General features: G+C 44.0%; 1 protein-coding gene across 1 annotated transcript in view; it reads left to right on the top strand.

Moving 5' to 3' along the window:
- GMI1 (gamma-irradiation and mitomycin c induced 1) overlaps positions 1-27,670 on the top strand; it is a 233,434-nt gene that overhangs the window by 179,797 nt on the left and 25,967 nt on the right. Inside the window, exons 23-26 of the mRNA XM_086778321.1 lie at positions 4,338-4,679; positions 4,829-4,962; positions 5,321-5,504; positions 5,618-5,723. Coding sequence (XP_086634447.1) covers positions 4,338-4,679; positions 4,829-4,962; positions 5,321-5,504; positions 5,618-5,723 — 766 coding nt within the window. The remainder of the gene's footprint in view (positions 1-4,337; positions 4,680-4,828; positions 4,963-5,320; positions 5,505-5,617; positions 5,724-27,670) is intronic.

A 27,670-nucleotide genomic window follows, 5' to 3' on the forward strand; every position in this document is an offset into this window, starting at 1 on the left:
TTGGCACACACCGACTCCCAACACCTTCCTTGACTTTTTCGCGTACCATGTCACCCATCACTTTCCTTTTTTTTTTGGGACACCGTTTCACCATCACCTTCCCTCCCTTTTTTGGCGCCCCATCTCACCCATCACTCTACTTCCTCTTTTTGGCCTCTACTATCTCACCATCACCTTCCCTCCCTTTTGGGCGCCCCACTTCACCCATCACCCTACTTCACTCTTTTTGGCCTACCGTGTCACCATTACCTTCCCTCTTTTGGTGCCCCACTTCACCCATCACCCTACTGCACTCTTTTTGGCCTACCGTCTCACCATCACCTTCTTTCCCTTGGGCCATTTTGGCTCAGCATCTCACCCATCACCCTCTTTGCTTTTTTGCAGCACCGCCTCACCATCACTTTCCTTCACTTTTTTCTTGGCGTCTCACCCATCACCCTTTGCTTTTTTGTAGCACCGCCTCACCATCACTTTCCTTCACTTTTTTCTTGGCATCTCACCCATCACTCTCCTTCCAATTGTTAGTGCAACACTTAGCCCATCACCATCCCCATGGCCTACAATCCACCAAACTCCACATCCGCCATCACTACCTCCCACACCTCCTCCACTGCCCCACCCTTGTCACTCTCAAGGGGCCTTTTCATCGCCATCCTCACCAGCCCTCCTCCGCTGGTGTCCACCACCCATACATCCAACCGACCAGCTCCTCATGTGCGAGTGGGTACATATTGCAGGTCCAAACTTTCGCTCACGTGGTTTTGCCGAGCAAAGCTTTGGTCCACCGACTCTTGCCGGTCCAAAATTTGGCACACCTCCATTTGTCGGCCAAAGCTTTGGTCCATATAGTGGATTTTTTTGCAAGCCCGAGCTACATCTTCAGTACTCCTAATGCTGGTCCGCGATTGTTTTCCTGCCCAAACCCCATGTATGGCACACCTTCCGGTCCAAGTTTCTCTCCCAACCAAAGCTTCATATTTGGTGCTCTTAGCCTGGCCATTTGTAAGAAAAATGGGGGAGAGACAAAGCTAAAACTGAAACTGAAATGAGAGCAAGGTTTTTCCACAATGGGTGCAAGGCTTTCTTACCTTAGAACTTCCTTTCTTTGCTAGAAATGCAGTGTCAGTTACCTTTTGTTGTTTTGTTCTTTCCTCTTCTTGGAGAGCATTGATGATACCTTCAAGAGTAGGATTATTGTGATACTTGAAGGTAGTGATAAGAGTAGCATAGGTGTCAGGTAAGCTTTTGAGAAGCACAGCAATAGCAATATCTTCGGAGATGGGGGACTTCACTGATGCAAGCTGAACCATAAGACTGCGAAAATAATTGACATGAGAGGCTATAGTAACTCCCTCCTGCATATATAGATCAAAGAATGAGATCATAAGTGCAATCTTAGAGTTTTTAGAGCGGGGTCCAAAAAGGGTATCCAAAGTAATCCATGCTCGAGAAGCAGACTGTATGTCGGAGATGTGATGAATGTAATCATGTCCAAGACCGAGCAAGATGATAGCATAGGCTTTGTCATTCTTGGCAGTGGGAGCATAAGTGATAACTTGCTCAATGTCGGAATCTTCGGGAGCAGCAGGGTGAACAACGTCCCAAAGACTTTCTTTCATAAGATGGCACTTGATTTTGATTTGCCAAGTATGAAAGTTGCACCCATTGAATTTGTCGATAGACATGAGAGAATGAGTAGAAGAGGCCATGTGGGAAGGTCTTACCTCTTGCTAAAATGCAAGGGCAGTGTCTATTCCCTTACAAGATTGCAGAAATAAATGAAAGAAGAGATCCAAATTGTTTTTAGAAGCCGGCTCTCTCACCACTTGTCAAGGCCATAACATGTGACAGCCCATCGAAGCATGAGGAATTAGCAGTTTGCAGATATGAGGATAACAAAGGGACTGACCAGCAAACTGAAGGAGACAATGCCCATTACCTTGTAGACTTTTCAAGCGCAATAAATCCCAGGCAGAGACAGCCCCTTGAGTCGATGAAGAAGGTAGCCAACGGAACGCATCAGGGTAGTACGATAAACGTCCAAAGCTAAGGCAGCTCCAAAAAAAAATTTGCTGAGCTGCTGCATGTGCAATACTAGAGGACAGGAGCGCAGTTAGTTGTTGGGCTGCTACAGCAGCAGGTCGACTACCAAAAGCAGGGACAACACCCAGCTAAGCGGCGGCCAACAGCAAAGGCGGCGGCCTGTTCTGAACCAAGTGACTGCAGCAGGAGAGAGAAGAGGGGCAGTCGCTTACAGGAAACAGGGGCGAACTAGGAATGGCAGCGGCTGAGTCAGTATGGGTAGAACTTGAGCTGCCATGGACTGTGGAGAGCAAGAGCAGCGAGTAGATAGTCGGTGAGCTGAGGCTATGGTGGGTTGAAGGGAGCCAGGATAAACCTGCTCTGATACCATGTAAGAAAAATGGGGGAGAGACAAAGCTAAAACTGAAACTGAAATGAGAGCAAGACTAACAAGGAAACACAAAGCTTAGACATACCTTGAGATGAGTGTAGACAAGACACAAGATTGATTCTTTCATTGATGTGACACGCACAATTTATAGGTGAGAAGTACAAGATTGAGTAGACTCACTTATGGGATAAATGTAGAGGTACCACATGGCACTAGACTCAAGACACAAAGACTCAACTGAAACTAGACTAGAGAAATAGTACACCTAGTGTGCACTTATTTCCAACACCATTGCCTTCGGGGTAGAAGGGTTGAGATGAGCTCTTTGACAAAGTTAGAGCCTGAGCATCCATGTGTAATAGCAGGGGATGAGTGGCCAGAGAGAGAGAGAGAGAGAGAGAGAGAGAGAGAGAGAGAGAGAGAGAGAGAGAGAGAGAGAGAGAGAGAAATGAAATGAAATGAAATGAAATGAAATGAAATGATATATTAACGTCTTCAAAAGGCCAAAATGACCTATGAGACCAAAAAGAGAGAGAGAGGGGGGGAGTTTGTGGGTGAGTCATGAGGAGAGGGGGTGCTGCGAGTCGTGGGGGGGAGGGGGGGGGGGCGATTCGTTGAAGGAAAGAGCGAGGAGGAGGGGGGCAGGTTGAGCGATTCGGAAGAGGGGGAGAAGGGCGGTTTGTGGCCGAGTTGTTGATAAGTCGTGAGGAGGGGGCTATCTGAGTCTTTGGGGGGGGGGGGGGGGGGGGGGGGGGGGGGGAGAGAGAGAGAGAGAGAGAGAGAAGGAAGCGGTGTAAGTCCCCACGAAGAGAGAGAGAAGGAAGCGAGGTAAGTCGTGGGAAAGAGAGAAAAGGAAGGGGAGGTGGTGAGGGAATGGGAACGAGTTGTTGAGGTAGTACAGAAGGAAGGCGAAGCGTTGAGGGGAGGCGGAGGAAAGGAAGGGAGGGTGGAAAAGGGAAAAGGAAAAAAATGGGAAGCAAAGGGGAGGGGAACTGGACACACAGCCAGGGATGCTGGGAGGCAGAGGCAGGGGCGAACAGCGGTGGAGGAAGGATGGGAAGCGGAGGAAGGATGCGATGCGCAGAGGGATGAGGCAGAGGAATGAGGGTGGGCAGAGGCAGAGGCAGGGGCAGGGGCGAACACAGTGGAGGAATGATGGGAGGCGGAGGAAGGATGGGGGCGAAACATGCGGTTCGGGGAGCTACACGGTCCTCGGTTACAAGTTTTTTCTCCCCACCTTGGGCGGATGCACTTTGGCACCCCCACTTTTGACAACTTTCTTGTGGTTCAGTATTAGAGATGCTGATGAGAAAATATCAAACTTAAGCTATATCTGGCTCAACGACTCTATTGACCACTTTAACTCCCCCTACAGATGCCATAACCTAACCACCATGTAAATTTAGCCCCATGCTAGTCCCGGCTGTAATGGGAAGACGCTAATTGCAGATGGATAATGGTTGCTGGCTGTAGCTATTCGCAAAGGAGTGTTGCTTTCTTGCATATATGACTAGACTATATTGCATAGAGTGGAAGTACTAGTATTGCATGCAAACAATGGTGTAAGAAGGTGGAGCTCCTATAGGTGAGCTTGGAGCCCTACTTTTTTCCACTGAAATTATCGCTGGTTTTTATGAATTTTCTTCCTTTCAGTGGTACTGCCAAAAACAAAAACACTGGTTTTTATGAACTTTCTTCCTTCAAGCATCCTTCATGAATGATATATGGCATCGATCACTTTCTATGTTGGAAAGAAAATCCTTTATCTTGCATCTGTGAGTACCTAACATCAGAAGGTAATATAGAGACTTATCCATCTAGTATCATTCCATAGGATGCATAGTCTCTTGAGCTGTTCAGAATGGATACTTAATGAGCCTGGTAATTTAATTCTTGGTGTTCATGGGTGAATTTTTTGTAACAGGGCCTTGAGCGTGCAATCAAGGCGGGGACAAAACCATTTCATGAGATATTTGCAGTCATCAGACCGAACCAGTATATAAAGCTCACTAGGGACGGAAAAGTCCTGAATCCAATTGATCAGAAAAGTATTCTGAAGAAACCAATGCATATGAAGCTGGAGTTGAAACACTCAAAGTCCCCAAACGTTAATTCTTTAGAGGAACAATCTGAAAGAGAGATTTCAGTGCTTGCAAGCGAGAAGGCTATCAATGGCATCCATGGATTTTATTGTTTTAAAATAGATAGCACTGATTTCAAAAGCTTCTACACCAAGGCGGGAAAGTACATGTTCATTTTTTCATTGGTAAGATAATAAAATTGGGTAGATAATTCCAGTAAATAAATTGCTCTTATTAACTGCCTTTTATTAATCACAATCAGTCTTGGTAAGAACATCCAGAGAAGGGAGGTTTTCTCTGTGGTTTGACATGTGAAGGTGTTACATGAATGCAGATGGATAATGAAAATCCTGACAGTATTTTGAAGGAAACCGTGGAGGTTAGCGTTTTACCTTCTGACAAAATTGGCAGATGGGTTCTTCAAAAGGCAGGCAGTGCTCAAAATCACGTGGATACTTTGACTACCAGGTCTTTTAGTAGAAATTTTAAATCTGTTGTAGACTGTTCTATAGAATCAGAGTTAACGTCTTGCTCACCACAACACAGTATATAATCCATCGGTTTTGGCATGTCTACTAGAGAAACTTATCCAAATGGTCTGGAAATTATTTATAGTCTACCCTAACCTAAAGATCTGAGAAGGTCGTCCTGCAAAGAAATTAACTCTTTTCTGAAAAAAAAAAACACTCTCCTCCCAATGTAGAAATCTTGTAAATCTTGCTTGCATGAAGCTGTAGGAAACTAAACATGACGTTGAAGATGACTTGTGATGCATTTGTTTCCTTTCAGCTGCATGAAATCAATATTTAGCCTTTTTTTCTGGCAGACTGGGTTCTGAGATTGGACCTCTTTCTCTCAATTGTTTTGATGAATACGGGAATGCAAAAGATGTCAATGAGCCAGGAGATTTGAGGTTTGAAGTCTGGAGCAATGAAACACAGCTTGATATTGACTTGTCTGTAGAAGGTGTCTCACAAGAAGAGAGATCAAAGACATCTCTCACTATCAAGGCTAGTAAATTTTCTTGTTGCAAATGTGTTGCTTCTTCTTATGATAAAATCTTTTATCCTATAACAATGCACCAACTTACAAACCAGGTTCTTTATGTTTTTCTACAAATCAGGCCATAAAGCTTACAAGGGGCCTGTTAAGGGGCATTGCTGCAGATTACTCGGCTTTGTTAAAGCTCACCATTAGAAACACACCTGCAGCAGCCATGGGACTAAATGGTCTCTCTCTCTCTCTCTCTCTCTCTCTCTCTCTCTCTCTCTCTGTGTCCTTTTTTTTGGGGGGTAAAAAGCAGTGTTCTATTACTTAAGTGTATAAGAGAAGTGCCCTCAGAAACGAAGATTTCCTCTTTTATTTGGCTTTCTCTATATGGACGACTTGCCACCAACCAGTGGAGATCGGTCATTGGCGCTAGCTTAGCCGGTCCGAGACGTGCAGGAGCTTCAGAGACAGTTTACCGTTGCGTAAGGGAGTGCAGGAAGGCACAGAGGATCTGGACTACAATAGCACACCTTTTGGGAAGGATTAGGAGAGATGCCTACATTTGTTTTGGTGCTATTGTTTGGTTGACACAGTCGGGCCCGCAAATCAAGTTTGAAGGGAATGACACAAATATGATCACTGCACATTGCATGGGAGATAATTGCTAGCATCGCAGCATGGCACACCTAGAAGGCTAGATGCACTAAGGCCATGGTGGGCACTTTGGTTTATGATAACCAGTGCACTTGTAGGATCTGTGTGATATTATCCACACGCTCATGGCCACTTGGGCCAGGATTCAGGGATCTTCGAGGGCCACAGAGAGAATGGGATCATGACATTTTTTTCACTCTATCTCATATGGGGCCTGGTAGCACAACGCACCCGATTCTGGTTGAGATTTCTCCGTTGCTTGGACTGGAGTGTTCCTTTTTGTCACATTTTTTGATACTTAATAGAATTCTCTTTTCCGGAAAAAAAAAGAAATAGTAGAAAAACAAGTTGAACTGCAGCTTATCCATCTCTTGTTGTGTATGGAAATCATAAAAAGATTAGCGCAAAGATTGACGAAAATTCGAGTACTTGTCAATTTCTGTAGAATGAAGGATCAGATGATTGCAACCAATCCAAAGTGTCCAAAGGGCCTAAAAGCGTGTCAAAAGAAGGAAACGTGCATAATCAGCCATATCTCCCAAAGATGGAGAAAAACAACATCTAGAAATCTGGCATCCAAAGAAAGAGATAATCTGAGCAGGAAAGCTGTGGTATCCAAACAAGCCCATAGTAGATGAGACATAGTCTCATTGTGACTTGAGCATCTAAAACAAGAAGCAGAAGCTATCTTTCTTTTGGCAAGAGTTTCACCAACAGATAGAACTCCAACCAAGCATTGCCAAAGGAAAACTCCTGCTATAATGGCAATTTATTGGTCCAAATATTTTGAAGATTTTGTTTTCACCACTTGGATGCCTTAAACATACTCCAAGGCCTCTTGGAATGAGCAGCAATCCAGGGGTCTGGAATAATCAAAATGTATATTCGGGTAGCAATGAGCTGTTACATAGCTGCTTTGGGAAAACCAAGCTCATCTCTCTGAAGCATCCAATCCAACAATTTGTTCTCTCGAATGACAGGTGTAGTCATTTCAAATTTCTGTAGCAATGTTTTTTTTGCCATAAAGGTCTGTAATGCATACCTAAATTCCATATCCTCTATGCCTACAGGCATAGGTTTCTGCAAAACTCGTCCCGCTCCTGAGGTATGTAAAATATGGTGCAGTACGAAACTATGCAACGAAACTAATGGGAAACTGTTTTTTTTAGTGATGGTTTTTTTGTGCCCGTTTTTTTTTGACTTTGTAATGACCGTTTGGGCCATGGGGGCTTTCTACCTTGGTTGCAAGCTTTCTCTTGTCTCTTATACAAGCTTTGTCAATGCCCAACACTCCTCATAACTACTAACTAGTCTAAGGTCTTGACTGTTCATAAGTTCAGGGCTCTCAACTTTCAAGTTTGAACTTTGAAGCCTCTTTGCTCAAGCTACCTTTCAAGTCTGAACTTTGAAGCCTCATTGCTCAAGCACCTTCTCTCAACTTTGCATCTTTAAATGTGTTTTTAAAGTGGACGTACATCTATCAAACTTATTTTCCCGAAATAAAAAGTCCCATACCGGTACCATTTTCGTATTGTTCATTTCACACCTTTCCTTTCCTACTTGACAACTATGTTGTGGGTATGTAAGTATTCTCCATATGGAGAGAGGACATCCTGGATTAGATATATTTTTTTAGTGGATAGAAAATATGCTTTCCTTGGTGTGTGAACTAGTAGAGGCTACATAGCAACTTTGCTCTAGTGAATACTCTCCAATCTTAGTGAGCTACCTATCTCTGGCTGTTTTCGAGACCAATGCAAGTAGTGGAGAACTTTTTTCTAATTAGTATCAGTCTAGTACTGAAAGGAAAGCCTGGTATCTTCCCTTGCAGCTTTCCAAGATGCAAATCCCAAATGTGTACGTTGTCATATGCCAAAAGAGTAGGTTTTGAGTATAGTACACATAGCTGGAATCATCACTGACCAAGGCATCTCTTGAGCAAAAAAGGTAGACAACAGAGTTACTTCTCTTGCCAAAACATGATAATGCCTTCATTCGCATCTCGAGAGTAAGAGTTTTCTTATCTTTGGTTTCCATAAGACCTCCATGGTTTGAGATGTGAAAGTAGAGCTATGTTTCTTTGTCCAACCAATAGAGGCAAACAAAATTGTACGTAAGCCATAGAGATGGACTGCACTATCCTCCTTTACACATGTAAAGGCAAGGTAGGCAATTGCTAGTATTCTAGTTTTTCTTTTATCATCGGAGAGACCTAGTCTCTGGCATCACTAACACAGAGACATTCCACCCCAACGGGTAACCCAAATGTCTATGAATATTTGTTGGTGGAAAAATGTGTCTAGGCCATAATAAACTAAAGCAGTGCGATGCTCTAAGTGGTAGTAATTTGGATTTGTGGAAGTTGATGAAGAATCTTGCAGCTTCCCCAAACAATTAGAGAGCCCTTTCTCTCACATACACTTTTTTTTTCTTCTTCTTCTTTTGGGGTGAAAACTACTGTTTCATTAAAAGTGTAACGTACATTCATAGCCACCCCAACATGGGACAGCTACTCCAGAAAAACTAGAAACAGTGAGAAAACACTTCCAGTTGGGCCATGGAAAGGTCTCTAAGATAATGTGCATCTTGGAGGGACCGCATCAGAGAGAAGCGGAAAAAGGAGAAGAGATCGATCCAAGTCTGTCCAAACAACATAGTGTTGCAGGCATGGTATAATGTCCTCAAAGCCCAATAACGGCACCATGAAAAAACGAGATCATAATCAAGTGTAGGGGCATATCTACCAAAGAGCCAAAAATGCTTGCGAAAGGAAATACTAGAAAACCGGGCATGCAACCGAGCTTTCAGGTGGGCGAGAAAATCACGAGCAGTAGGGCAAGCCCATAGAAGATACAGGACCGCCGTCTCTCTTGGATGCGAGCAGGTAGGGCAAGTCAATGATGCAATGTGTCTGGCAGCCAAAAGGACACCAACTGGGAGGACTCCGACTAGACATCGCCAGAGAAAGACTCGCTGCTTGAGAGGAATCTTGCTTTTCCAAATTGGTTGAAGAGAGGTTTTCCACCAAGATAGTGGCTTATCCAAATGCCAAAAGTGATTACCATGCTCCTGAATCCATGGCTGTCAAATGTCCAATCAAGCAGTGGAAGAGGTTCATACAAGCAAGGCACTGGCTGGAAGGGTTGCAGTAGATCAGCAATAGCATGCCATATATAGGCTGGTGATGCATCCGCAGATGAAACCGTGTCCTAGCCTGTGGAAAAGAAAGGGTATAGCCACTATCGCCCACAACATCAGCCACTAGACGAATGTCCATCCGATGTAGAAAACAAGCCTTACGAGGTAGAGTATGGGCCAAAGGAGAAGCAAGAACTATATTGTGCCATTTTCCAAACTCCAAGCTATACTCCACAAGAGTGTTCCAAAAGAAGATATTGCAATGGATGCTTTGGTGACGAAGTGAGTTGCTTGGATCCGACAGTCATCCTGACCAAGATAAGTATGCCAAAACCTGCAGCCAATCTGAAAGCAGACGAGTGGAAAATGGACAGCCTGGAATAATGCCATGAAAACTCCCAAATATGACCTCCGGAATATTGGGTATCCAGTGGCGAAAAGCATCCGTTCTAAGAGAAGCAACCAAGTGAGAAAACATAATAGCCCAAAGCTGACGCTGCTCTAAGAAAGTAGGCAAAAGCATAGCCTTGTGAGCAAGTAGATGAACACGAATGTTAAGGATGTTCAAACCACCATGCATCTTTGGTGCACAAATATAACTGCATTCGAGAAGACAAACAGCCTTACGATCAGTTTTTGTACGCCAAAGACATTCCATTGCCTTAGACATGAACTGATCAATGTCTAAAGAAGACCAAGGGATCAGCAGCAAATTAAACTGTAGATAGGCCGTAATGATGGACTGCACAATCCGCAAGCGAACATGAAGTGGCCACGTGGAAAGCTTTGAATAGTCCAGCTTATGGAAAAGTTTGTGCAGTACCCATTGCCTTTCTTGTGCCAATGAAATATTCCATCCAATGGGGTACCCCAAATGCCGCATGATATGATCGGGAGGGATAAATAGTCCGGGCCACAACAATTGACTCCAATCCCGCTCATTCAAAGGTAGGAGTTTTGATTTGGCAAAATTAACTTTCACTGTCGCAGCCAAACCATACAAATCAAGGGCCTGCATAATGTTTCGAAGATCTGACTAAGAGTTACGCAAGAAGAAAAAAGAGTCATCAGCATAAGCTTGGCTAAGGAAAGTCTACCCCTTGGGAATATCAATGCCATGCAAACGCTGCTCAGAAACCAAAACATCCATGTATAACAACAGAGGATGAGTTGCAATGGCATATAGCAAAGCACTGAGAGGACATCCTTGCCAAACCAAGCAACCCAATGTCCATGAAGAAGACAGAGCATCTGCTAAAAGGCAACGGGAGAACCATCCGCATAGAGCCAATGCACCACATTTTTCATTTTAGAACCAAATCCCAACTTGGCCATAACTGTCGCAATGAAATCCCAACGAACAGTATCAAATGGCCAGTGTTTTTGGCATACGCTATGCCAATATAAGCATTAGCAATGTTATCAAGAATTTGTCTACGTGGCACAAAACCATACTGAGATGGGTGTAACCCTGTAAACAGAAAATGTGACAGTCGTAGAACCAGCATCTTAGAAACCAGCTTATAAACCACTGGCATGAGAGTAATAGGAGTCAGGACGCTAGTCTGACAAACGTTCACAAAGCTGTTTTTTAGGAATCAATCGTAGCAAACCCTTTTTCCATGATTGAGGCATCTGACCAGAAGCCAAGCATCATTAATCATGCGGAGCGATACAGGACTCAGATCATCCCAAAACTAAGCAAAAAACTCAAGAGTAAGACCATCCCACCCAGGGGATTTTGAGTGACCCAAACGAGCCAAAGCAGCCTTCAACTCCTCCTCGGTAAACGGCACCTCCAACACAAGAGCCTCATCCTTAGAAAGAATAGGGTGCACACATCGTAAGAACACATCCGTGACTGCAATTTCAGCAGAAGAAGGTCGAGGGGCATCAAACAAATCAGCAAAGTGATGTCTCACGACATCATCAAGCTGTGACTTATTTTCAGTCCAAGTGCCATCCGGCCGTTGCACCCTATGAAGTGAATGCATACGTCTTGAAGTGTGAAGGCTTTGGAAAAAGCCTTGAAGGAGAAGCCCTTGTCCTACATAGCTTTATGTCGAGAATGAACTTGCCATTTTTGAAGCTTACATTTATCATTGTCAGCCAAGCAATGGTGTGCACATCGGAAGCTGGATAGCTCCTCCTAAGTAAGAGCACGTTGCTGACCAATATTAGTAAGTTGCTGCATTTGAGATTTAGCATTTGCTACTCGAGTTCTTAAGTCCCTCATATACCACTTACCGTAGTTGCTGATGACATCCTGCATGCCCATAGAAAAACAATCCCATGCCCAATCAGCATCCACAAAAGCATGCAAAACAAGGCAGTCAATGAGTTGTTGTACCATGGACTTAAAGCATTAATGTTTGAGATAGCTATTATTAACCAGCAAAAACCTTTTACAAGGAAGCAGTACATCATGTACAGGGAGGCCAAAATACAACATTATAGATACTAGAAAACGATCAGATAAGCGCATCGAAAAGTCTAGGCTCATGTCACAAGTGAAATCATCAAATTGCATTGCATGTAACATGTACCATCTGTCTAATCTAGCCCAATAGCTAGTGAAAGCATTATGATGGAAAGTATAGCCAGGGCAACCCGGCATAAGATGCTGCCATAAATCACATGCGTGCAAGGAGTTAGTCATACTACACCAAGCTTGGCGTTCTCTGAAAAGCGTATGAGACCGATGCGAACTGTTGTCCCCTAAATCAGGCGCATTATTTAAATCTCCACAAAGAAAAGCATGTCCCAACCAAGGATAAGCAGCCAAACGATGCCACATTGCAGCTCGTGTAGCAGATGTTTGTGAGGCATAAATTGAAGCAAACTCATAAATTTCCCAATCAATAGTGCATTGAATAATCAGTAAACGGCCATGTGGATCATTATACGCAACATGTGGCTGTAATTCATGATGCACCAGCATGGCAACGCCCGAGAAAGAAGAAGCACCAGCATAAAAAATGTGGAAGCCCGCAAAGTAACCTTCACGGCCTACCAAGGAGTGTTGATTATGCTCTTGCAAGCACACTATATGCGATTTACTGCTATTTACATAGTCCCAAACCAACCTCCATTTATTTATGTGACAAAGGCCTTGGACAATGCATTTGATTGGACTATACATATATACAATCAATATAGTTGCCCTGCACATCACCACGTGCATGGCTACGCTGGGCATAGGCACTGGTGCTTGACTCCCTACATCCCCTTGCATAGATGAAAGCAAGTCAGTTGCCATAGTAACACGTCCCATCTCATACATAGGTTCATCATAAATAGTAACATGTCCCATCTCATACATAGGTTCATCATAAATAGCGCCAGACTTTACTACTGCTGCACATAATTTTCCAACTCCACGGACCTCAGCTGAAGTAGTGGATTAACCAGAAGAAGTAGAGGTAGTCCAGTTGCGAGTAGGAAGCATGCGAGGTTTGGCAGAGATTGTATTTTTAGGCATTTGCCAGGCAGAAGCATCACCTTTATCAGTACTTTTTGCCTGAGTAGTAGAGACAAGAGACTATGTAATGAGCTTGCCCTTTCCCTTATCAAGGGGCTGATCCATTAATGAGGGGGATTTACCCTTTTGAGGGTGTGGAGCAGGGCTGTTTTCATCCACTTTCACAAGGTGCATAACAGCAATAGGCGGCTGCAAAAGTGCCTCAGGGCATTCAGATGCCATATTCTTGCATTTGAAACACACACCAGCAAGCATACCCCATTTTAATTCAAAAAAAGTAGGACCCATCAAGATACCATCAATATGCAACATGATGGAGGGAGGTGTAGCAACATCCGTATCCTAGAGAATGCAAAATCTGTTACCATTCCCATTTATTCGTGGAGGGCATATGACTTTACCAAGACTGCTTGCAATCATGGGTATTGCATCTGCCAAACACTTTCGGAAATCAACTACCTCCACCCAAACCGGACATTTATGACGAATGAGGCTTTGATAATCCTTCATTGGCGACCAAGGCAAAACATGTATCATTTGCGGGCCAAAATACATGGGTGTCTTTTCCAATAACATTTGTTTGAAGCGTGGCTCAGAACACAATACTTCATAAAAGCCCCTCGCAGCAAAAAACGCACCATCTATTGCACATGCTTTAAGCTTAGAGTTTAACCATTGTCCCACATCATCAGCATTTAGCATCTAGCCCAGAAAAAACAAAATCATTGCATTTTTAGCAAAACGCTTGATTGGAGAAACTACTGCAGGCAATTAATATTGTGTGCTCCAGAAGCGGCTTATTTCAAGCCTTATGAATGTCAGCAAACCCCTCATGCATCGCATCAAAAACAACCTGTGCATCATAGTTTGTCGGCGTTTAGCTTCAACACTGGAAGAACGAAGATGCCTTTCCTTGTTACGGAGATACGCTCTAGATTTTGAGCTTCGAGGGAAGCCATGAAAAACACACACACACACACACACACACACACTTTTTTTTTTTGTGAAACTAGTTGAAATTGCATTATATCATGAATGTACAAAAGGGTTAGGCATCAGGAGGATGTCTTAACCCTAGAACTCAAAAAACAGCAGTAAAAAGTTCTATGCAAGAGCAGGGCAGTGCTAAAGAAAAGAGCCTATGCCCTATCTATCAGAAACAGTAAAAGAAAAGCTGAACACAAGAAACATCCAAATCCCCCTCATGCACGGCATCATATAAAGACTGCCGCAACGAGGCTCGGAAGAACTCATAAGGCTGCTGAAGGGGTGAATTCAGATATGTATAATTTCGCTGTAGCCAGAGGGTCCACAAGGCCCAATATCTGATCCAATGGAAGAAAAGAGAATACTGTGACAATGAAGCTGATAAGGTGCCAAACATCCAGAAAAACTTGTAGAATCTGTGTGCAGGAAATCTGAGAGATAAAAAATAGGAGATCTTGTCTAGAAGGATTCTGGAACATGAACAAGACCACAATAAATGCGGAACACTCTCAGTAGTATGATGACATCTTGGACAAAAAGGAGAGGCAATCCTTCTTTGAGCCAATTTCACTCCCACTGGAAAAATACCAACAATGCATCTCCAGAGAAAGAGTCTCTGTTTCAATGGCATTTTCAACTTCCATATCAAAGTCAGTTTTGCTTTCCACCAAGCTAAAGACTTATCCAGATGCCAAAGAGAATTAGCATGTTGAGCAATCCATGGAGGAGGTAATATCAATCGATAAGCCTGTATAGAAGTCATCTGATGCAAAGATTGAGAGGATAATCTTGAGCCTGAAGACTGAAGATGCCAATCTTGAAGCCTGTCTCTTACATCCAATGTTGGAATCGGAATGAAAGGGTGTAAGAGATCTGCAATAACTTTCCATATAGATCTATGATGCATCCCAAGATTGTATTGTTGGCAAGCTGCCGGAAAAGAAAGAATTTGCCCTGTAGTATCCACTACATCATCGATGAAGCGGATGCCCAATTTCATAAGATTGTAAGCTCTGATTGGTTGTTGTACAGCAAGGGGAGAGTAAAAAACAGCACTCCAATGTATGCTTTCCATTCGAAGCGAGGAAGCTATAGAAGCAAGATGGGGAGACCATTTGATGCGGGAGAGCACTTTCTTCCAATCCTGAATCAAGGAAGTAGAAAATGGACAACCAGGGATTTTACCTTGAAATTTGCCAAGCACTACTTCCGATAGATCAACCAACCAGCGACCATAAGCATTTGTGCGCATACGACCACACAGAATAGCCAACATGATAGACCAAGGCTGTTCTTGCTGAAAGAAGGTTTTGAGCATAGTGATCTTTCTTGCCAGCACATGAAATTTGATGTTTATAATATTCAAACCACCATGCATTTTTGGCGAGCAAAGCAGGTCCATTTTGAGCAGCCTTAAAGCTTTTTTATGAAGCTTAGTTTTCCAAAAAATTTCCATGGCTTGAGACATAAAAGAAGAAAGATCTCGAGATGACCAATGTAATAGAGGAAGGTAGAATTGGACATAGGCCAGAACAATGGACTGAACAATTCGAAGCCGTACATGTAATGGCCAAGTGGAGATCTTCCAATATTCTAATTTGTCCTTAATTTTGTTTAGCACCCAAGATATTTGTTGCTTATTTTTGATTTTCCAGCCAATGGGATAGCCCAAGTGTCTTACTATGCTTTTCGGATAAATAATCTGGCCAGGCCACAGGATAGCATGCCAATCACAATGCTTGAGAGGTAAAAGTTTCGATTTCTGAAAATTAATCTTTAAACCAGCTGCCAACCCAAAATCTGAAAGAGTATCCATCAATAGACGAAGCTCCACAGGACTGTTCTTTGGCATGAAGAATGAATCATCTGCATAAGCCTGTGCAATGAAAGGCCGTGAACCAGAAATCTGAAGCCCCTCTAACTGTCTAGTATCAACCAGATGATCCATGTAAAGAAGCAAAGGATGCGAAGCAATAGCATAGAACAGAGCACTGAGAGGGCATCCCTGTCGAACTGATCGTTCTAGAGTCCAAGACTCAGATAAATGTTTCCCTATAAAGCATTGAGCAGTGGAATCTGAGTAAAGCCAGTATATGACATTAACTAGCTTTGGCCCAAAACCAAGTTTAGACATGATTTGAGAAACATAATCCCACTGCACCGTATCAAATGCCTTTGCCACATCCACCTGCATGACCAAGACATCTTGAGCAGAGTATTTTGCATATTCCATTGCAATGAGAGTATTGGAGATATTATCATGTATATGCCTTCTTGGAACAAAACCATATTGCCTGGGATGAAGTCCATCATGAAGGATATCTTTTATCCGGTGTACCAGCATTTTAGCAATAAGTTTATATATAACAGGCATCAAAGTGATAGGCCTCCAGTCATCCATTGTTTCACACAGAGGTTTTTTGGGCAGAAGCTTAACCAGACCATGTTTCCAAGCTGAGGGAAGATGTTGATGCTGCCAAGCTACATTAATGAGCTTCAAGATTGGACCCTTCAATTCAGCCCAGAAGGCTACAAAAAATTCAACTGTCAAACCATCCCAACCTGGGGATTTATGTTTACCCAAATGCTTGAGGGCTTCATCCAATTCTGTATCCAAAAAGGACATTTCCAGCATTGAAGCTTTTTGCAAAGAAACAATAGGAGAAACCAGCTCAATAAATTTGCTCCGAGCCAATGCAGCCTGAGATGTAGAAGAAGATGGTAGAGAAAAAAGAAGCCGAAAATGATCCAGGCATTGTTTTTCTAACTGAGATAGAGACTGGGTCCAAAGACCATCCGATTTCCTGACTCTCATGATAGATTGACTTTGTCTGTACGTGTGTAAATTTCGAAAGAAAGATTTCGAGGAGCAGCCCTTATCCAGCATAGGTTTAACTCTAGCCCTTGTCTGCCATTTGGAAAGCTTGCGTTTATCATTAGCATCAATTATGGAAGAAGCACAAGACAATGAATTTTGTTCAGAAGCAGAAAGAGACCTTTGATGGCTAATCTGTACCAAGGACTGCTTGTATGATTTTGCCCACTGGATATGCTGTCTAGTTTCTGCCATGTACCATCTTCCATATTCCTTAATGACATTTTGAATACGATGTACAAAGGAGTTCCAAGCAAAATCCAGATCCTCTCGAGCATGAGCTAACAATGGCTTACAAGCCAATCTGATCATTTGCTGGAATTTTTCATGAGAAAGATATAATTGATTAACCTGCAAGTGTCTGACTAAAGAGAGCTGAATGTCGTCCAGAGGCATACCAAAAGAAAGGTTGAGCCAGAGTGGAGTATGATCAGATAGTTGTTGAGAATAATCAGTCCACATTTGACATGTATAATCATCATATTGCTGAGCATGAATAAGATACCATCTATCAAGCCTGGCCCAATATTCTGTAAAAGCATTATGATGATATGTGAATCCCAAAACCAAAGGGTGAATTGCTGACCATAAATCTGCAGTATGAAGAGAAGAATTCATATGTTCCCATCGCTGGATTTCAGAGGGAATCATATGGGATTTATGTGTGGTATTGTCTTTCCAGTGAGGGGAATTATTAAAATCACCACAAGTAGAGCATTTGAAGACCAAGGATATTGGTTAATGGAGTCCCACATTTGAGCTCTGGAAGCTGAAATTTGATAAGCATACAAGGAGCCTATTTCAAAAATCTCTCCATTGATCATGCATTGGATAATCATCCATCGGCCATAAGGATCATTAAATGCTACACATGGCTGCAGATCATGTCTGGCTAAAATGCACAGCCCAGAGAAATGTCCAGATCCTGCATAAAATATATCATAACCTGAAAAGAACCCATGCTGGCCAGCAAAAGAATGCTGATTATGCTCTTGCAGACACACCACATCAGGATGAGTATTGTTTATATAATACCATAGGAGTCTCCATTTGTGCTGATTACAGAGGCCCTGTATATTATAAGAAAAACATTTAAGAGAAGTACGCATGAAAATATGTACAAGAGATGAGCAATCCTCAAAGAGAAAGGGAGGCATCAAGCCTCTGCCATTGCCACAGGGTCTTGCTGACCCTCAAAATCCAATTCCCTGACTAAATCATCTTCTTCACAAAGTGGAATACCCTTCTTAACTGCATTGACCCATGCTTTTGAGATGGGGCTGTCCGAAGAGGTAGAAGGTTGGCCAGGAGATGGAGCAGAAGCATCCCAATTGCGAGATTGGAGAGGTCTTTGTTTGAGAGGCACCGTCTTCTTTGCATTCTGCCAACCCTCGTGAGAAGATGAAATATTTTCCACTAGCTTGCTTTTTCCTTTATCCTTATTTTGGGCTAAATTGGCTTGGTTCCCTGTAGGAAGTGAAGACTTTGCTCCTTTAGCTTCAATCTTTTCCACATAAGTCTTTTGACCTCCTTTATTAGATGGTGGAGGAATGGCAGCTGGAGGAGGCGGATGAAGGATTGAGGGACACTCTGAAGCTAGATGCCCGAACTTGTGACAAGAGAAACAAGCTCCGGCAAAAATGCCCCATTTCAAAGTGAAATATTTCTTTCCCAAATTAACACCCTCAATCTCAACTGCAATAGAAGAGGGGGTTGGTCTATCAGTATCCCATAAAATGCAAAAACGATTTTTGTTACCTGTGGGACGAGGGGGACAAATCACTTGTCCCAAAGTCATCGCTAAGCCTGGAAGCTCTGTTCTCATATAATCTGGGAAATCAACAACTTCAACCCATACAGGGCAGTGATGTTTGATGAGATTCTGATAATCCTTGTTAGGAGACCAGGGCATGACGTGCACCATTTGACGACCAAAAAATAAAGGGGACATTTCCAGCATCTTTTGTTTTGTCAATACATCCAAGAGATGAACTTCATAAAATCCTCTGGAGGCAAAATAGACTCCTTCTACATAGCATCCACCTAGGAGAGAATTCACCCATTGTCCCACATCATTAGCCGAGGGTATTTTACCTGGAAAAACGATGATGACTGCAGTTTGAGAGAGCTTCTTCAGAGGATGCACAAGAGAAGGTAACTTCATCTTGTAAGTGAGTTCCGGAGCAGGTAGTGTCCATTCTCTTCTACTTTGTTGAAAATCCTCATTCAACATGTCAAAAACATAGGAAGCATCTTCAGATGAAGGAGCTATGGGGGGTAGAGATTCCCTTGATTGTCTTTTAGGTTCAGGAGAAAGAGCTCTCTTGACATAATACTTGCTTGATTCTGCCATCGAGACCAATCGATTCAGCAGGAAGACACAGATCAGGAAAAAAGGGGGAACAGCACTATTGAAATGCAATCTTACAAGGAGAGGAAAAACGGAGAGCTGAAGCGACTTATACAGAAGGGGAAAAACAGAAAGCTGAAGCGACTTATACAGAAGGGGAAAAACAGACCTGTAGCGAGGCACAGCACATACGCACACACACACACACTCCTATACACGCACTCAGGTCGAGGAAGAGATGAAAAAAAGCAGATTGGCGATGAGAAAAAAGAGCATCAGGGTAGCCTCAGAAGGTCGCGTAGATTACTGCAGGGCTGACACAGTATAGGCTACAGGGCCGATACAGTCCTGTGACAATCGCCTCACCACATGTGCTCTCACACGAGCAGGCGAACAGGATGAGGGAGCAGACGAGCAGGTCGACAGAGCAAGGGAGCAAGTCGAGAGCAGTCGAGCAGGTCTTCGGCGGCCACACACACACACACACACAACACACACACACACACACACACACACACATTTTTTTTTTTCGGTAAATCCATGAACAGTATATTATCAAAGAAATTTACATGAGAGTCTCCAAAACGGAGAGCCTCAACGGGAAATCAGAAGCAAAGAGAAACTATTTCCAGGCATGACTGATGAAGATCTCCTTGGTGGCAAGCATCATAAACAAATTGCCGTAAGGAGCTTCGAAAATACTGATAAGATTGCAAAAACGGTTTCCCAAAATATCGCATGTTGTGATCTTGCCATATGGTCCAGAAAGCCCAATATCTGACCCAGTACAAAAGTAAAGAGTAATGGACCGTGGTTGTAGGGAGTATGCCAAAAAGCCAAAAGTGTTTCCCAAAAAAAGAGTTAGGGAAACGAAGGCGAAGTAACATGGAAATTTTGCGGATGAAGGCCTTAGTGCTGGAGCACGTCCAAAACAAATGAGGCACCGTTTCAGAAGGGGCCATGCATCGAAGACAAGAAGCAGATGCAATCCTTCGTTTAGCAAGAGTGACCCCCACATATAAGAAAACTGTAAGACAACGCCATAGGAAAAGCTTTTGCTTTTGAGAGGCAATTTACTCCTCCATAAATTGCGAAGATTCTTTCGCCACCAAGCAAGTGATTTTGTCATATGCCAAAGAGAATTAGCATGTGAATGAATCCATGGTGATGGCTGGAGGAGAGAGTATGTCGTCCTAACTGTTAGGTGAGAAAGAATAACATGATGAGAATTTGAGCCCACCGGGTGTAACTGCCAATCTTGTAATCTGTCCCTGTTAGATAAAGGAGGGATGGGAAGAAAAGGCTGCAACAAGTCAGCAATTTTTTCCCAAATGAACCTATGATGCATGGCCAATGGATAGGAAGCCATAGCCTGAGGGAAGGAAAGCATTTGACCAGTAGCATCAACATCATCATTTATGCACCTAATCCCCAATTTGCTGAGATTGTATGCCCGAATCGGCTCTTGCAGGGCCAATGGAGAATCAAAAACAGCACTCCAGTAAATGCTTTCTTGCTGAAGGGAATTGGCATGAGACAAAAGGAAGGGTGCCCAATGAGCATGCGAAAGGACCTGTTTCCAATCGCAAATAAGTGAAGTGGCAAAAGGGCAGCCCGGGATAGAACCTACAAATCTGCCCAAAATGACCTCCCAGTGATCAGTGATCCATGCACCATGTGTAGAAGTGCGTAAGGCCGTGCACATGGTTGCAAGCATATGAGTCCATGGCTGCGTCTGACGAAAAAAGGTGAGTAGGAGAGGAATTTTCCTTGCCAAGACATGATGCGCAATATTCAGCACATTCAATCCGCCATGCATCCTCAGGGAACAAACTTTTGCCATCCGCATAAGTCTTAAAGCTTTAGCAGAAGACTTTGTTTTCCATAACAGCTCCATAGCCTGAGACATGAAAGCAAAAGTGTCCTGAGAGGTCCAATGTATCAAAGGCAAATAGTACTGAACATAGGCCATGATAATCGACTGGACAATCCGGAGCCTAACACACACACACTCACACACACACTGTTGGATGAGCGGCTGTATAGGAACACACACTCACACTCACACTCACACTCACACTCACACTCACACTCACACTCACACTCACTCTCACACTCACACTCACACTCACACGCTCAGAAATGAAAGGCAAAAATTAACGGGATGCAAGAAGAAGACGTGCATAATAGAAGTTGTAGGTTTGAAGAAGAAAACGTGCAGGTCGCAAGAAACAAGACGTGTAGGTCTCAGGCGCAGGCGAACAAAATCAAGCAAGTCGCAGTCGAACAGATTGCAGGAGAGTAGAGACGAGCATGTCGCATGCAAGCAATGACGAGTAGGTCGCAGGTCGCTCTCCCTCTCCGCATACACACTTTTTTGTGTGAAATCCACTGTTTCATTATACATGCATGGCTGTCCTAGAGTGGGACAACCAGTATAAAAAAGCTAAAAATAGTGATAAAACATTCCAGCTGAGGCAAGGAAAGTTGTCCAAGGAAATGAGCATCTTGAAGAGATTGAAGCAAAGAACAACGAAAATAAGCATAAACATCCACAAAGGTATGCTGAAATAACTGGGTGTTCCATGCATGATGTACAGTCCACAGAGCCCAGTAACGGCACTAGGAGAAGAACTGAGCATAATCAAGGAGGGAAGCAAATCTACCAAAGAGCCAGAAATGCGTGCCAAAAGTGAGGTTGGGAGAATGAGCAAAAAAATGACGAACAGTAGGACAGGACCATAAAAGATGCAGCATAGTCTCACATGGATGCGAACAAGTTGGACAAACTAATGAAGCAATCTGCCTGGCAGCCAACAAAGAACCCACTAGGAGTGCACCGCCAAACACCGCCAAAGGAAAACCGGCTGCTTCAAAGGAAGTTTACTTTTCCAAATGCGATGAAGATAAGTCTTCCACCATGCAAGAGACTTGTCCAAGCACCATAGCCGATTACCATGCTCTTGAATCCATGGCTGCGGGAGAAGAATGCGATAGGCATTTTTAGCTATCAGATCCGCAAAGGAGGAGGAGGAATAACTTGGGAGCCCACGATCAAACCTCCAATCTAGGAGTGGCAGAGTAGAGAACCATGGTGGAACCGGCTGAAACATCTGCAGCATAGTAATAATAGCATGCCAAACAGGCCGATGGTGCATACTCAAATGATGATGCCTCCTAGCCTGAGGGAAAGAGAGGGTGCAGCCCTTTTCATTGATCACATCAGCCATGGTACAAATTCCCTTGCAATGAAGAAAATATGCCTTTTGTGGTTGAGAAAGGGCTAATGGGTGATCAAAAACACGGCTCCAATGTATGCTTTGCTAGAAAAGATAGAAAAGGGACAACCAAGAATGCGTCCTTGAAAATATCGAAATATGACATCCTGTGCACCAAGGGCCAATTCCCAAAAGCACCTATATGGAGGGAGGCCAACATACTAGAAAGCATAAGTGTCCAAGGTTTGTGCTGCTCCACAAATGTCAATAAGAGCGTTGCCTTCCTCACCAATACATGAAAATGAATATTAAGAAGGTTATGAATATTAAGAATGTTGAAGCCCCCATGCATCTTTGGCATACATACATAATTATACCGGAGTAAACGAACTGCTCTACGGTCCCTTTTAGTGCGCCAAAGACATTCCATCGTTTTAGACATGAATCGATCAATATTAGTAGAGGACCAATGAATGACAGGCAATTGGAACTGGACATACGCCATAATGATAGACTGGACATGAAGCAGCCAAGTAAAAAGTTTCCAATAATCAAGCTTATGAAGCACTCACTGCCTTTCTTGTGCCAAAGAAATATGCCATCCAATGGGGTACCCCAAATGCCACACCATCTGATCTGGAGGAATCAAAAGACCCGGCCACAACATTTTATGCCAGGCACGCTCCTTCAAGACCAAGAGCTTGGATTTGTCAAAATTTACTTTTAAACCCGTTGCCAGACCATACAGGTCAAGGGCATGCATAATCTATTGAAGATGTGATTCAGAGTTTTGTAAAAAGAAAAAAAGAGTCCTCGGCATATGCTTGACTAACAAAAGGAGAACATTTACATGGCATATGTAGTTCGTTTACTCCGTCGTAAACGAGCGTATCCCCGTACCAGTCCGGGACAGCATCAACTTTGAAAAGGACATTATCAGGTAGGTCATCATCAATACCTGAGGGTGTGGCTGGTTCTCGGGAGTCGATTCTAGAAGGATGATCTGCCATGACGTGATGTTTGCCCGGGCGAAGAAGAATCTCGAAGTCAAACTCCTGAAAAAGGAGGAGCCACCACCACACCCTCTCGTGGTTTGTTGTGAAGGTATTTCAAGACATGATGGTCGGTTATCACAATGAAATTAACACCCAAAAGATAGTGCCTAAATTTCTGACATGCATAGACAATTGCCAGACCTTCTTGCTTAGTGGTGCTATAATTCCTTTTTGCAGGATTGAGTAAGCGCCTAGCATAGTAGTTTTGGCCGTCCACTTGATGTTTCTTGCTGGGCTGTGCCAAGACGACACCAACAACAGTGTGGCTTGCATCTTCATGGACATGAAAGATGATGGACCAATCAGGTGGGATGAGAATGGGAGCCTATGCTCGAGATTGTCCTCGGGCTCGAGGTCGCAGGAGGCCTCGTAAGCATGCTTCTCAGGCGCCACCTCACTTGGTTCCTTCCCGTCCTTCAGTCCGCCAGGTGTGGCGAGCGGTCTCTCACGCCCACCCCCCTGGTGCGATTGATGGGAAGGCCTCCTTGGATCATGTACAGATAGATGATGTTTTTGGTCAGACGGATGTGTCAGCCGATGCATCTTTGCAGAGAGATGATATCTCAGATCAGAATAATTTTGTTGAGTCCTCTCTACTTGGAGGAGCCGATATGCGGGATGTTTAGCGCAGTGGGGATCATGTATTGCAGGATTCTCAGCATGATGCCATTGCCCTTGATGCCCCGCAGGGCACACAGGTTTTTCGTACATATGCAGGTACGGTGCATGGCCTCGGACAAGGGCATGTCAGTGGACTTTGCCCCGTGGATTTTCCCGTCCTCTCACATTATGAGAGGCGTCCTCAAGCTGCCCATCGTCTTCTTAGATCGGGGGTCAAACCCTCTCTCTTCCATGAGAATCGTCTCATGGAATGCTCAGGGCCTTGGAGGGCTTCCCACCCGTGGTAGGAAGCGCCTTCTGAAGGACTAGCTTCACCCTGTTGTTACAGGAGGGTCTATGGATGTGCTTTTGTTGCAGGAACACAAATTGGATAGATCTCAGTGTGGCAAAACTGGTAAGATGCTTTCTGGCCACACCTTCTGGTCCTTGGCAGTTGGGGCTAGAGGGGGTGTTTGTATTTCAATGGTAGCATCTACTATACCTCATGTCATTGGGCACGGTGTTATCATCCTTGCTAGAGCGCAGTGGATCTTGATCATGCATGAGGGTGAGAAATTGGGAATCTTGAATATCTATGCACCTAACGTGAGAGGTGAAAGGGTGGCCTTTTGGGACACCATTACAAATGTCATTCCGCAGGTTGATCATTGGATAGTGGGAGGAGATTTTAATATGGTTGCATCTCCAATATGATCCCAAAAAAGAATAAAGAAGGTGGGAGAAAGACCATCATCGCTTGGGCATGAACCACTGGAAAGAGCATGTAGTGCGTGAAGGAATTCATCCTTCGAGAAAGGGGCATCTAGGGAAGACCACATAGCATCTGTAATGATGCTTGGGCATGCACTCCCAAGCTTTCTACCGTGCCACATCTCTTTGAGGAGAGGGCACCTCTGCAATCAACAAAGACCGATAAAATTCTGAAGCAATACCCCTCACCTTATCAGGCTCAATCTGAACCTCACCCTGTGAGTCTTGCAAGTACCTTGCAAAATCCTTGCTATGGGAAGGCCTGTGTGCTGAAAAAAACTCTTTGTTGCATCTGCCACCCATCTGAGTCCAAAAGCCCTAGTTCGCATGAAAGGCGAACTCAGCCCTCCTATCCATGGCTAACTGCAGCTCTGCTCTAATTGTGGTCAAGAGGTCTGTAATCCAAGTCGCATGTGGATGCTTTTCATGTTCCCTCTGAAGAGCAGCAATCCTACGCCTAATAGCTCTCTCCTTGTCCAGAGCCTTCTTATTCTTAGACAAGGCAGTGCTATGATAATGATGGCTGGTCCTCTCAAGAGCTAGCGCAATATTATGATGAGGATCAGGACCGACACAAGATCTCCATCTCTCTCTGGTCTCAAGGGAAATGTCAGCATCAAGATAAAGAGAGTCAAGGATATGGACACGGGGAGAGGCCGAGCGAGCCCTAGGCTCCGTGAGATACAAAACGATGGGGCAATGATCAGATTTGGTGGTGCCAGGCATAATAGCAATGGTGCCTCCTCTGTCCAAGGACCAATCATCCACATAAAACCTGTCCAGACGTGCAAAGATGCTCTGTCCAAGGAATTTGGCCTTCTTTGGAAATCATCCTCAGTCCAGCAATCCTTGCCGAAAAAGGAAAGCGTGAACCTCTCCCATGAGGTTCGCTCCAAAGGCTGTAAGCCCCCTTCGCGTCCACCCTTCTTTCACGAAAAAAAAAAAAGTGTGTTTTTGTTATATGTTATTGCCACTCATCCCCCGCCATTACACATGGATTCCCACGCTCTCACTTTGTCAAAGAGCTCATCTCAACCCTTCTACCCCCAAGGCAATGGCCAGGCTGAGAGCACCAACAAAGTTTTGTGCTAGCTTTTACAAAAGATGTGTCACCAGCACCCATACAAATGGCTGGAAGCTCTGCTCAGCACCCTTTGGGCATACCGCACCGATTATAAGGCCACAACTCAACACAGCCCAATCCAATTGGCTTTTGTCTTGGAGGCCGTCTCTCCCATTGAATTGAACAATGGATCACTCCAGTTAGGTTCCACTCGCCTCACTCAACCCATGGCCATGCACACCGTGAACATCCTCCATCTCTCGGTTTTGGAGGAAACACGGGCAAAAACATCTCAAGCACTTCAAGCGGAGAAAAATAGAAGAGAAGCATGGCATGACCTTCACTTGCACTGGCCACACTTTGGCACAGGTGATCTAGTACTGGTGTACCAATCACGATACCTCAAACGGGCCAAAAAGTTAGTACAGCATGGGAAGGAGCATTCATCATTCAACACATCCTCGAAAACGGAGTTGTTCAACTCACAGCCATGGATGGTCAACCCCGACCATTGGTCAATGGATCACGGGTCAAATTGTACCATTTGGACCCTCAAAGGCCATCTTGAGCCTACTCTTCACCTCACCACATTGCCCACCGTATGCCACTCTTTGAGCCAGTCCAAACCCTCTTTCCGTTCCATTCTTTCTTCTCAACTTTGGTGTCCACTCTTTCTTTTTTCTTTTTTCTTTTTAAAGCCACATCCTATTTTCCCTTTAGTCTCATGTGCCTATTACATTATTTTACCCCGAAAGAAAAAAAAACCATTTCGTTTAACATGTCCAATTCATACTGTAGGGCAACCCATTCGACCCATGCTAGTGACGGTTTTTGTTTTTTAAAGCTCTATAGCATAAATTCACGATTATAAATTTTCGTCTTTAAAAAAAAAAGGGCCTTGTAGAGATGCCCATCGTAGAGATACCCATCGACTTACTGCTCTGGTGACCCACTGGCTTCTACAGACCCCCCATTGCCCTTCTGCTATACGCTGCTTTGCTTTGCTACGCTTGATGAACGTAGGGTTGCTTTGCTTTGCTGTGCTTGTTGATGAATTACGACCACCATATGTTTCTTTTCTTTGCTATGCTTAATGCCGATAACCAAAGAAGGGTAGGGTGATGTTATGAGATGGCTATGCACACAAGCTTGATAGCCATGGTGGCCTGCGCACTGCAGAGTGGACGTCTTCTTTGCCCAACACCAGTGGTGATGGACAGACCTATCAGTCGTGGAATTGAGCATCGATCAACTCTATGATGTAGGTGGTGTGCTAATCACCCCTTCAGACGGCAACAGTGATATTGAGGGAAAAGGGAGGGTGCATTGAAAACACAGAATCGGCTGCCCATTATCTTCCGGCCTCTGTTTGGTACTCCCCCAAAAGCTCACCACCCTCTCAATTTTGGTACACCGCTAGACATCCAATTCCAACTTACTTCCCCTATCTTTGGCCACCTTCTTTTCCTATGTTAAAGCCTCATCCTTTGTCAACGTTTTACTTGGTATGTTGTCACACCGCATCATGAAATCTGCCTTTTTTTTTTTTTTTGCACACCCTGCCCTTTTTTAGCGCACCATCTCACCCATCACCATTGATGCTTTTTTTTTTTCACACTGTCTCACCATCACCATGCTTGTCCTTTTTTGGCACCTCACCATCCCCTCCTTGTTTTTTTTTTTTTTTGGCGCACCTCACCCAATGTGTTGGTGCCTCACCATCCCCTCCTTGCTTTTTTTTGGCGCACCTCACACAATTTTACAATGCCTCACCATCCCCTCCTTGCGTTTTCCGCACAGCGTCACCCCACAATTCCTTCACTTTTTTTAAATGTCTCACCCATCCCCGTCCTCCCGTATTTTTTTGGTGCACTGCCTCACCCATCACCCTACTTGCTTTTTTGTGCACCCTCTCACTATCACCCTACGCACTGCCTTACCCATCACCTGCTTTTTTGCGCACCCTTATCATCATCCCCCTACTTCTCTTTTTC

Source organism: Cibotium barometz, chromosome 39 (genome assembly GCF_041138505.1).
Source record: "Cibotium barometz isolate CiBa-2024 chromosome 39, ASM4113850v1, whole genome shotgun sequence".
NCBI classification, from domain to species: Eukaryota; Viridiplantae; Streptophyta; class Polypodiopsida; order Cyatheales; family Cibotiaceae; genus Cibotium; species Cibotium barometz.